Consider the following 13,185-nt stretch of genomic DNA (forward strand, 5'->3'; position numbering starts at 1 on the left):
GTTCAAGTTTGATGAGCATCTACATAACATTTCCTTGTTTATGAAATCAACCTGTGAAAAAATGCATCTCTCATCTTTGGATCTTCTCTAGCTCCTCCATGAATCCTACCTGATAAGTGCCCCAGACCAATAATAATCAATAAGCAGTCACTCTAGTTTTTTTTTTGAATCATGCCTTTTGTGGATGAGTTACATTTCTTTATAATTCTTCCAGTGCATGTTTTGAGCTGGCATCTGCTTTTAATAGCACTAGTTTTAAGTGATCATTTCACTTAGATAGCTCCAGATGGATATTCTATTCTGCAACAGCCTTTCCAAAGATCATTATGAACTGTCCAATACCACCTTTTTTATATGCATCCATGTATTTATCATATGAATCAGTGCTTCCTAGGGCCTTTTGTGTGTATTTTTATAGGTATTGTTCAGTTCAGTTTCCCCAAAAACCTATTCTTCTTTGTAAATACATATAAAATATTCTGGAATGACATACATTCTCGTGATTGTTAATAGATTGTTGTCATTAACAAAAATATTTACATATGCCAAATTAAATATCAGAGCTCATAAAATTGTAGTAATAAATGTTTAGCAATAAATATTAAGAGGCTGTGGAAATGTTAGCATGTATGCCTCTAATTACCATAACTGCAATTTGTAAAGATGCTAACATAAAAACCTCATTACGATTCAGATGAAAATAACAATCTTTATCCAATGATCTAATTTCATTTGTTATTCATTTTTATGTAATTCATTGTAATTAAAGATGCTTGTAAATTACACAGATATTTACCTCTTTTTAGTTACACCACCCACATTTACGAAATTCCTCTATTTGAGAAAATGTGTGTATTTAATTTATGTAATCTGACGAAGCAAAATGTGTATACTTCAAACAAAATCCATACAGTCACTAACTATGAAATTAAAGTAAAATCAAAATATTTGTTGAAATCAGATTGTGAATTAATTTTCACACATAAAACCAAGATAATGATAAAAATATTACTTTATTTGGCATTACATTTTATAACCTGTACAAATGTAACAGCAGTTAGTTTAGATGAAATTGTTTTTAATTGTAAGTTACAGTTTGTAATGAATTAACAATGGTAGCAATTGTTAAAACTGTATTTAAAGCGACACAGCAAGGCTGCGCAGGCAGACAGTCAGTCAAGTTTTGTTTAGTTTTGGAGTCAGTGCAGTTCAGTTCGGTTTAGCTCAGTTTCATCAGTTGTTTTGCACCTATGTCAGTTCTGTCGATCAGCTGATGTCAATAAATAATTTGTCAAGCTTCAAATTTTCGTGATATTCTCATTATTCACAGCATCCACAACATCAATGAACCGCAGGCCAAAGCAAGTTAAGTTCTAATGTTTAAAGATTGTTACAATTCCCTTACTTGTTACTGTTGCCAGCGAACTAGGGCCAACATTGTAATTGGTCCTTCTATCTAATTACGCAGATGTTACATTTATTTACATTCAGGGTCAGGTGCTGGACCAAATTGCCAGTCCTACGCAGGAATTGTTTCATTAGCATTTTCTAGCACTGCATCTTTCCTATAAACAACAGTATTATCTGCAAAATCCCCCCATGAAGCTTCTGCTTTATCCACAAGACCTCATATATATATATATATATATATATATATATATATATATATATATATATATATATATACACACACACACACACACACACACACTCCTGGAAATTGAAATAAGAACACCGTGAATTCATTGTCCCAGGAAGGGGAAACTTTATTGACACATTCCTGGGGTCAGATACATCACATGATCACACTGACAGAACCACAGGCACATAGACACAGGCAACAGAGCATCCACAATGTCGGCAGTAGTACAGTGTATATCCATCTTTCGCAGCAATGCAGGCTGCTATTGTCCCATGGAGACGATCGTAGAGATGCTGGATGTAGCCCTGTGGAACGGCTTGCCATGCCATTTCCACCTGGCGCCTCAGTTGGACCAGCGTTCGTGCTGGACGTGCAGACCGCGTGAGACGACGCTTCATCCAGTCCCAAACATGCTCAATGGGGGAGAGATCCGGAGATCTTGCTGGCCAGGGTAGTTGACTTACACCTTCTAGAGCACGTTGTTTGGCACGGGATACATGCGGACGTGCATTGTCCTGTTGGAACAGCAAGTTCCCTTGCCGGTCTAGGAATGGTAGAACGATGGGTTCGATGACGGTTTGGATGTATCGTGCACTATTCAGTGTCCCCTCGACGATCACCAGAGGTGTACGGCCAGTGTAGGAGATCGCTCCCCACACCATGATGCCGGGTGTTGGCCCTGTGTGCCTCGGTCGTATGCAGTCCTGATTGTGGCGCTCACCTGCACGGTGCCAAAAACGCATACAACCATCATTGGCACCAAGGCAGAAGCGACTCTCATCGCTGAAGGTGACACGTCTCCATTCGTCCCTCCATTCACGCCTGTCGCGACACCACTGGAGGCGGGCTGCACGATGTTGGGGCGTGAGCGGAAGACGGCCTAACGGTGTGCGGAACCGTAGCCCAGCTTCATGGAGACGGTTGCGAATGGTCCTCGCCGATACCCCAGGAGCAACAGTGTCCCTAATTTGCTGGGAAGTGGCGGTGCGGTCCCCTACGGCACTGCGTAGGATCCTACGGTCTTGGCATGCATCCGTGCGTCGCTGCGGTCCGGTCCCAGGTCGACGGGCACGTGCACCTTCCGCCGACCACTGGCGACAACATCGATGTACTGTGGAGAACTCACGCCCCACGTGTTGAGCAATTCGGCGGTATGTCCACCCGGCCTCCCGCATGCCCACTATACGCCCTCGCTCAAAGTCCGTCAACTGCACATACCGTTCACGTCCACGCTGTCGCGGCATGCTACCAGTGTTAAAGACTGCGATGGAGCTCCGTATGCCACGGCAAACTGGCTGACACTGACGGCGGCGGTGCACAAATGCTGCGCAGCTAGCGCCATTCGACGGCCAACACCGCGCTTCGTGGTGTGTCCGCTGTGCCGTGCGTGTGATCATTGCTTGTACAGCCCTCTCGCAGTGTCCGGAGCAAGTATGGTGGGTCTGACACACCGGGTTCAATGTGTTCTTTTTTCCATTTCCAGGAGTGTATATATATATATATATATATATATATATATATATATATATATATATATATATATATATAGAACATTCCCCACAACAACTGCCACTATCCATACCAATTACAATGCATGCAGACATTATTTCTTGCCTCTGTGTCAATGGTCTGTTGCTGGTTCGTCACACAGGCCGCCATGGTGTTGAGATTTCTGTCTTACATCCTATTCCCAGATGAGGCTACATTTATAGGGGAAGTATTGTCAATCTATACATCTCTCACCTGTGAGCTACAGAAAATCCCCGTCATATTGTGGCAGTGAAACATCAGCACCAGTTCAGCCTCATTGTGTGGGCATGGGTTATTGGCAATTGCCTTTGGGACCAGTCATCCTTCCATAACGTCTCACAGGTGAGGTATATCTGCAGTTCCTGCAAGTGACCCTGCATCCACTTTTGGAAGATGTGCCTTTGGTGGTGCAAAGGGCATGTGGCTACTATATGATGGTGACTACTGCTTCAGCTGATTGCCTGCCTAAGTGTAGTGCTAAACCATTAGTAGAGATAGAACTTTCCCACTTGCATGAAATGTTTTCAATCACTGAAGTGTACACTGTCAAAGATCTTTTATCTCCACCTTCAAGTTGGTGTGTCTCTGTAATGTATTTCTAGCCATGTGCATATGACATTTAAAAAGTTCTGAATCCAGTCACAAAACTCTTCCAATATTCCTTAAGCACTTACTTTCTGCACATACTGACAGAGTAGAACTATATTAAATTCATTCTGGAAGTCAAGGAAGATGGCACCATCCTGGGCACCAATGTCTATGGTTTTCTGGATACATGAGTGAACAGAGCTATTTGTTTATCACAAGATTTCTGTTTGCAGATTCCTCCTTTGAGGAGATTTTTGTTATCCATAAACGTGCATTAAACACTGAACAAAAGATTGCCATCAACAATAAAGGCCTATAATTATATGCATCTGTCTGACTAATAGTTTTGAAATATGGAATGATTTTTTCCCAATCTCTTAAAATCCTGCATGCTTGATCAACCTGCAATAAATTGCTGATGCGAAGGGAGAAAGTTTGTTTGCTTAATATATTTATGATATCATACAGTTATCTCTTCAGATTCAGTTTCTTTCCTTTGTCGGTGGATTTTCTATACTGAGATAACTTATCTCAATGTCCACCACTTTAAGGTTTTGTGCAGTGACTGAAAAGTATTACAACTGTTAAACCACCACCTTCCTAACTCAGCTCAGTGAGGCGAGCCAGCAGGTTGTGTACCACATTCTGCTACCAGAGCCGAAAAAGGTGATGAACTGGCATGATGAAAGCCTCTGTTCCGGCACTGAAGATAACACAACAGTGATGGGAAGCATCACCTTTCCCTAATAAATCTAATGTGAGCCCTACTTGGAGTACTGGCCACTATAAATGCTAGCCATCAAGACCCAATGGTATCTGCCTCAACCACTGCCTTCAGCAAGAAGTACCACACAAAAGCCATCGATGCGCTCTCGGTCATGCACTCTATGCTACAAGTAGCCACTGCCTCCACTAGCTGCTGGTCTATGGGCCTTGTGATGATGCAAAACTATTAGTTTTGTCAAAAGTATTGTTTGCATAATAATATCTGTTATATTCATCATTTAAACAAATAATTCGGCCTAACTTTTGTAGCAGAAGAAACTGTAAAAGACGAAATTTTTCAATGTATTTAGTTAATTTAATGAGTCAAGATTTAATTGTAATTTCTGTAGATTAAACATCAAACAATGTGTAGTTTCGGTGCCTATTATTATTATGATATATAAGGGCCCAATTTTTGGTCCGGAGACAGACAGTCCATGGCCGAGTTTCAGACAAGAAATCCATATTGGTTAGATTAACAACAATGCATCCACTTAACTGAAATAAGTGTAATAGGCTGTGTGCTAAAACAATGGCAGTGTTCGTTCAATACGTACCGTATTATGTGGCAAGAACTATGTGGTTAGGTTTTTAGTGTTTGTAGATGTTCAACAGTAAACTATTGTAGCAGTATGTTGATGTTTGCTTGCAACCTATTGATGAGACTTATTGAAAGTTAAACAATAGTGCACTGGCCATATAACTGTGTATTATTGGGAGGTTGTGAACTGTGAAAATAAAGAACTGTGAAATGCAAATGTGCACCTGTCGGCAACATCATTTAAAGTACTCAGTATTGAACTTCCACCCCCCATTTTTTAGCCAGTGTAGCAATGCTGTACGTTGACACCGAGGACAGTCAATTAAGAACTAAAGCAGGTGAACATCGCAGCCGCACCCAGTCCTAATGCTGCCAGGAGCTGAAATGGTGTCTTCCAGCTGGGGCCTGCTGCTGGCTGATACCAACTGACACAAGGGCAGCGGCGATAGAATGCACTGGGTGTATCCGACTGCAAATTGTTGCTCATGTCGGCACCAATGACTCGTGCCGTCTGGGTTCAGAGGTCATTCTCAGTTCGTACAGTTGGTTGGCAGAATTGGTGAAGGTTGAAAGCCTCGCTCGTGGGGTGGAATCTGAGCTAACTATTTGTAGTATCGTTCCCAGAACCAATCGCGGTCCTCAGGTTTGGAGCCAAGTAGAAGGCTTAAACCAGAGTCTCAGACGATTCTGTGGAGATCTGGAGTGCAAATTTCTCGACCTCCGCTATTGGGTGGAGAAATGTAGGGTCCCCCTGAATAGGTCAGGCGTGCACTACACGCCGGAAGTGGCTACAAGGGTAGCGGAGTACGTGTGGAGTGCACATGTGGGTTTTTTAGGTTAGAGAATTCCCTCCCTAGGCCCGAAAAGACGCCTCCTGAAACTCGCCAAGGTATGAGTAGGCAAAATGCAACAGGGAATAACAATATTAATGTGCTAATAGTGAACTGTGGAGCGTATATAGAAAGGTCCCAGAACTGCTCTCATTAATAAACAGTCACAATGCCCATATAGTACTAGGGGCAGAAAGTTGGCTGAAACCAGATGTAAACAGTAATGAAATCCTAAACCCAGATTGGAATGTATACTGCAGAGACAGGCTGGACAGTGAAGGGGGAGGCATGTTTATAGCGATAAGAAGTGCAATAGTATCGAAGGAAATTGACGGACATCCGAAATGTGAAATAACATGGGTGAAGGTCATGGTTAAAGCAGGCTCAGACATGGTAAATGGATGTCTCTATAGGCCCCCTGGCTCAGCAGCTGTTGTGGCTGAGCACCTGAAGGATACTTTGGAAAATATTTCGAGTAGATTTCCCCACCATGTTATAGTTCTGGGTGGAGATTTTAATTTGCCGGATATAGACTGGAGACTCAAACGTTCATAACGGGTGGCAGGGACAAAGAATCCAGTGAAATTTTTTTAAGTTCATTATCTGAAAACTAACTTGAGCCGTTAAACAGAGAACCGACTTGTGGCGATAACATATTAGACCTTCTGGTGACAAACAGACCCGAACTATTTGAAACAGTTAACGCAGAACTGGGAATTAGCAATCATAAAGCGGTTCCTGCATCGATGATTTCAGCCGTAAATAGAAATATTAAAAAAGGTAGGAAGATTTTCCTGTTTAGCAAAGGTGACAAAAAGGAGATTACAGAGTACCTGACAGCTCAACACAAAAGTCTTGTCTCAAGTACAGACAGTGTTGAGGATCAGTGGGCAAAGTTCAAAACCATAGTGCAATATGCGTTAGATGAGTATGTGCCAAGCAAAATCATAAGAGATGGAAAAGAGCCACCGTGGTACAACAACCGAGTTAGAAAACTGCTGCAGAAGCAAAGGGAACTTCACAGCAACCATAAACATAGCCAAAGCCTTGCAGACAAACAAACATTATGCGAAGCAAAATGTAGTGTGAGGAGGGCTATGCGAGAGGCGTTCAGTGAACTCGAAAGTAAAGTTCTATGTACTGACTTGGCAGAAAATCCTAAGAAATTTTGGTCTTATGTCAAAGCGGTAGGTGGATCAAAACAAAATGTCCAGACACTCTGTGACCAAAATGGTACTGAAACAGAGGATGACAGATTAAAGGCCAAAATACTAAATGTCTTTTTCCAAATCTGTTTCACAGAGGAAGACTGCACTGTAGTTCCTTCTGTAGATTGTCGCACAGATGACAAAATGGTAGATATCAAAGTAGATGACAGAGGGATAGAGAAACAATTAAAATCGCTCAAAAGAGGAAAGGCCGCTGGACCTGATGGGATACCAGTTCGATTTTACACAGAGCACGCAAAGGAACTTGCCCCCCTTCTTGCAGTGGTGTACAGTAGGTCTCTAGAAGAGCGTAGCATTCCAAAGGATTGGAAAAGGGCACAGGTCATCCCTGTTTTCAAGAAGGGATGTCGAACAGATGTGCAGAACTATAGACCTATATCTCTAACGTCGATCAGTTATTCAATTTTGGAACACATGTTATGTTCGAGTATAATGACTTTTCTGGAGACTAGAAATCTACTCTGTAGGAATCAGCATGGGTTTCGAAAAAGACGGTCGTGTGAAACCCAGCTCGCGCTATTCATCCACGAGACTCAGAGGGCCATAGACACGGGTTCCCAGGTAGATGCCGTGTTTCTTGACTTTCGCAAGGCCTTTGATACAGTTCCCCACAGTCGTTTAATGAACAAAGTAAGAGCATATGGACTATCGGACCAATTGTGTGATTGGATTGAAGAGTTCCTAGATACCAGAATGCAGTATGTCATTCTCAATGGAGAGAAGTATTCCTAAGTAAGAGTGATTTCAGGTGTGCTGCAGGGGAGTGTCATAGGACCATTGCTATTCACAATATACATAAATGACCTGGTGGATGACATCGGAAGTTCACTGAGGCTTTTTGCAGATGATGCTATGATGTATCGAAAGGTTGTAACAATGGAAAATTGTACTGAAATGCAGGAGGGTCTGCAGCGAATTGACACATGGTGCAGGGAATGGCAATTGTATCTCAATGTAGACGAATGTAATGTGCTGCGAATACATAGAAAGATAGATCCCTTATCATTTAGCTACAAAATAGCAGGTCAGCAACTGGAAGCAGTTAATTCCATAAATTATCTGGGAGTACGCATTAGGAGTGATTTAAAATGGAATGATCATATAAAGTTGATCGTCGGTAAAGCAGATGCCAGACTGAGATTCATTGGAAGAATCCTAAGGAAATGCAATCCGACAACAAAGGAAGTAGGTTACAGTACGCTTGTTCGCCCAATGCTTGAATACTGCTCAGCAGTGTGGGACCCGCTCCAGGTAGGGTTGGTAGAAGAGATAGAGAAGATCCAACGGAGAGCAGCGCGCTTTGTTACAGGATCATTCAGTAATTGCGAAAGCGTTACGGAGATGATAGATAAACTCCAGTGGAAGACTCTGCAGGAGAGACGCTCAGTAGCTCGGTACGGGCTTTTGTTGAAGTTTCGAGAACATACCTTCACCGAAGAGTCAAGCAGTATATTGCTCCCTCCTACGTATATCTCGCGAAGAGACCATGAAGATAAAATCAGAGAGATTAGAGCCTACACAGAAGCATACCGACAATCCTTCTTTCCACGAATAATACGAGACTGGAATAGAAGGGAGAACTGATACAGGTACTCAAGGTACCCTCCGCCACACACCGTCAGGTGGCTTGCGGAGTATGGATGTAGATGTAGATGTAGATGAAGAGTGCCTCCCAGCAGTCCTTGGTCACAGTCTATGTCCATGTGTCACTCGTACCAGAATTGCCACCCCTTGTCCTGCATGCTAACACCCTGCTGCCACAGACCCACATCTGAGGGCCACTGACACTGCATCCTTCACTGGGGTACCATGTTAAAGGCACAGCATGCCTTGTCTCTACGCAACTGCCTGGCCCAGGGTCTAAGCTTGTTAGAGTTTGACACTGCCAGTGGCATGACTGGTGTTCGGCTGGCTGTGTTGCATCGGCATCTGATAAAGCATACCATACAAGGCGACATATCACTGTGCCTTGCTGAGTAAAGCTACTGTGGCCATCCCCACATGAAACCTTGCTTTGCTGTGGTCATCCCTGCCACCCATTGTCACTGCAGGCCACTGGGATGCTGTCTACATTAGCTGTATGAATTCTGCTGAATAAATCACATAGTTGCTACTGCATTTATGATTTCACTATGGCCGAGAAACTGGTTCTTCATACCTGCTGCCCAGCCTACCATTCTGCATGTAATCATGACCAATTCCAGGGTCAACAATGCTTGGTCCATCCTGCCCCATAACACCACCTTCTTCAGTGAAACAATGTCAGACACCAGATTCAATATGTTTGGTCTCCTGGCTTTCATCTTCCATTGCAGTGACAGTGTGGTCACTGAGCAACTGGACAGTTGATTTTGATCCATTTATGTGAGACCAAATTTTTTTAGGACTTTTTTTTTCCAGCCAGGTCATCAGAACCTTACTTTCAAATCCACTGAATACTTCTCACATTGCTTTTGTTATGCTCATTTTGGCTTTGTTCAGTTCTGTTTTGTTGAATTCCCATAAATGTATTATTAAGCTCTCTTAGCTTTCATAACAACTTTCTAATATGGTTATTGAACCATGGCAGGCCCTTCATATTGTAAAATATGTTTACACAGCTGTTGGGAATTGTAGTGCAATCTAATGTGAAACAAATAGGATTACCTCAGGAGTCTCAGTCTGTAACCTGTTTTATGTGAAACACTTTTGTCAGAGGGTTTATGTTTCTCAAGATATTCTGCTGCACACACCAACAAGAGACACACTGTACAATGAATTCACTCATTACATTTTCTTCGTGCTTTTGGCAAACTCAGCACGGTTCATTGAACTTAAAAAAGGTATTGTACCATTTGTCAGCATCAGTGGTACACCAATGATATCACAATGTTATTTACATTTAGAAATATTATAACCAAAGATGGGCAGAGGAGAGCTAATGTGAACAAGAGTTATCTGTCCAAGCAAATGACATGCCTGGAGGACCAACATTCATTTTTTCTGTTATGCTCAACCATAAGCAATCTCAGCTCACAATAAACAATGTGTGAAATAACAAAAAGTGAAACAGTTCATTTTACTACTACTTGTTTATATGAGGGTTGCCCAAAAAGTAATGCACCACATTCTTTTCTCAGCCAAAAACAATGCTATAAATGCAAAATGTTATGTTTGTATTATTTGAAGTCTCCTGAGCGAGCGCCCCCATGTTCCGTCATTTCCAACAGTTAATGTAGCTGCAGGATTGTTTCAAAATTACATCTACAAGTGATGTAGGTTACAAGCAATGTACAATCATTGAATTTCTCACTGCTGAGAAATTCTCAAACGCTTGTGCAACATCTATGGAGCATCTGCTGTCGACAGAAGTACAGTTAGTTGCTGGTCACTGAGGGTCAGATTATCAGAAGGCAGTTCGGCAGAGCTCCATGATTTTTAGCAGTCGAGGAGACCATCAACGGCTGTCACACCTGACATTTTGCAGCGAGCTGATGTAGTCATTCGCAAGGAGAGATGCATTATGACTTAGCAGTTGGCACCACATCTGTCAATCAGCAAAGGAAGTGTGGATGCAGTTATCCACACTCTTGGATATTCAAAAGTGTGTGCAAGATGGGTCCCTTGGTACCTAATGGTGGATCAAAAATTGCACAGAAAAAACATTTGTCTTGATTTGTACAACATTTTGAAGGGGAGGAGACGTGCTTCTTCTCCCAGATTGTGACAGGTGATGAAGCCTGAGTTCACCACTTTGAGCCCAAAACAAAATGACAGCTGATTGAATGGCACCATTTCCACTCCACACAGAGGTAAAAATTCAAAGAAACTGCTTTCTCTGGAAAGATCATGATCCACAGAACACATCAAAAAACAGGGTTGGACAGTGTTACCCCATCCACCCTACAGCCCTGATCTAGGCCCCTCAGACTTCCATTTGTTTGGGCCATTAAAGTTTGCCTTTCATGGAACACATTTTGAGGATGATGAGAAGGCAATTCACACAGTGAAGCAATGGCTCTGCCACCAGGACAAGGAGTTATACTGTCAGGACATACATGCACTGGCTTCGTGCTGAGGAAGGCCATAGAACAGGATGGAGATTATGTGGAAAAATAGGTTGTGTAGATCAAATGTGTAAAATTCTCATTATGTTCAGTAAAGAATAGTTGAAGAAAAAAAAATGGTGCATTACTTTCTGGGCAACCCTCGTATTTTGTTATTTTTTTCAATAAATTACCTTTTCAATTGTTTTCAGAATTCTGTGACAACTTTTATATATTATAAATTTGTATTTCTTGTCTGTGGAGGAGAGTAAACCAACTACTAACTCCCCCACTCCCCCCCTCCTCTCTCTAGGCATAGCACATTGTTATACTCATTGCTAAGTAACGCTCCGCTCTGCTTGGCCACACGACACAATTTATTTTTAGATTCTATCGAGTTCCACAGTATGTCAGGTGTTCAAAAATGAAAACTGAACTCTGAAGCAGCTTTCTCTTGTATGTGCTTCTAAGAAAGATTAGTCATGCATTGTGGTATTTTCCATAGCACTAACTCATATTCATAGTGGCATATCTTTTGCATTTTTTATTTCATATTTTGTTAATTTATATTATACACATTCCTTTTAGTCTACAAGCAATCAGACGTACCTGTGGACCCACATTTGGTATTTTGAATGACAAATTCTCATCAGTAGTTTCGGAGTATTCTTCACTGGAACTGAGCTTGCCTGTACCCTGTCCTATGGGGAAATAGGAAAATATTGAGTCATTAACACAGTATCAAGAATTTTCTCCATTAATTAACAATAAGATTTGGTAGAATAAATTTGAGGACATACATTTACTTTATACAATCAGAAATCTGGGAAGTGTGCGCTTCTCGATACTTACATTTGTCCAATGAAGTTTGATTATTCTTTACATATTCAACTTCACCTCTACAAATCAAAGCAAGAAAGTGAAGTTGTTAATTTGATAAGAAATTACACTTGTTTTTATTTACATTGTATATCAGACACACAGGATGGATAGTTATTTAATTCCAACTAAAAGTCTAACTGAATTGGGCATTGTTTCTAGGTACTTGTAGTAGCTATGATAAACATATTGCAACTGTGCTATAACAATTACAAGCACAGAGAGAAGTCTTAAAATCTTATGAAGGTGGGGGTCTCAGAGGAGTTGTAACCTCATTAAAAAATATAATAAATAAATAATTTCAGATGGCCCAGTTGACAGCATCCTGCAAGGATCTCAGCACAGGGTACAAATCGGTGTGTTTCAAAATTTTTACAAAAACAATGACTAAAAAAGTTTATGGTACAAATGGTTTTATTATTTTTAAAATAGTCACCTTTAATATTCACCAATATTTGTGTGCACTCGAAACAAATCTGATAATGTTTCCTATGCTGATGTTGTTGCCTCAAAAACATGGCCTTGGAAGAATTCAACAGCCACTAGAGGTCATTAAAATCTCTGTACACACATTTTTGTTGACATTAGAGAAGAAAAAGAAGTCGTTAGGCAATAAATCAGGTGAGTACAGGAAATGAGACAAACTGTTGTACATCACTCAGTATTAACAGTTGATCCTCTAAAGCAATGTCTATGAGATGTTCAGTGTAACCAAAGACCCAAGCAATCATTTTCTTGGAAGTGCATCATGAACAAAAACTTTGCTGGTTTCAATTAATCATGGAACACCAAGTCAGTTGATTCCTGCTTAGTTTTTGGCTTGTATGAATATAATCAAGTTTCAGCTACTGTTGCAATGTAGTATATGTATTATGCATTTACCTTCATCAAATTTTTTGAGCGTTTTTTGACACTAACTGACTTGAACATTTTTCTCTGGGTCTGTCAAACTGTGGGAAATTGATCAAGGCCAGATCTTTCACACAGCTAAACATTCATGCAAGACTCAACGTTCAGCAATCTTTGATACACCTAAGGATGCCTCTATCTCACAGTAAGTAGCATGCCAGTCCTCTTCAATCGCATTGCACACAACATCAATGTATTTTTGGGAAAATAACAGCTTTTGGTCAATCTTCATGAAATTCATCACTGA

At 41.2% G+C, this 13,185-nt stretch overlaps 1 protein-coding gene across 37 annotated transcripts in view; it reads right to left on the reverse strand.

Moving 5' to 3' along the window:
- Positions 1–13,185, reverse strand: part of LOC126277939 (synaptopodin-2) — a 388,910-nt gene that overhangs the window by 37,678 nt on the left and 338,047 nt on the right. For all 37 annotated transcript variants that reach the window (XM_049977868.1, XM_049977848.1, XM_049977858.1 and 34 more), the window contains one exon: positions 11,760–11,851. In XM_049977868.1, coding sequence (XP_049833825.1) covers positions 11,760–11,851 — 92 coding nt within the window. The remainder of the gene's footprint in view (positions 1–11,759; positions 11,852–13,185) is intronic.

The sequence above is a fragment of the Schistocerca gregaria genome, chromosome 1 (assembly GCF_023897955.1).
Source record: "Schistocerca gregaria isolate iqSchGreg1 chromosome 1, iqSchGreg1.2, whole genome shotgun sequence".
Taxonomy (NCBI): domain Eukaryota; kingdom Metazoa; phylum Arthropoda; class Insecta; order Orthoptera; family Acrididae; genus Schistocerca; species Schistocerca gregaria.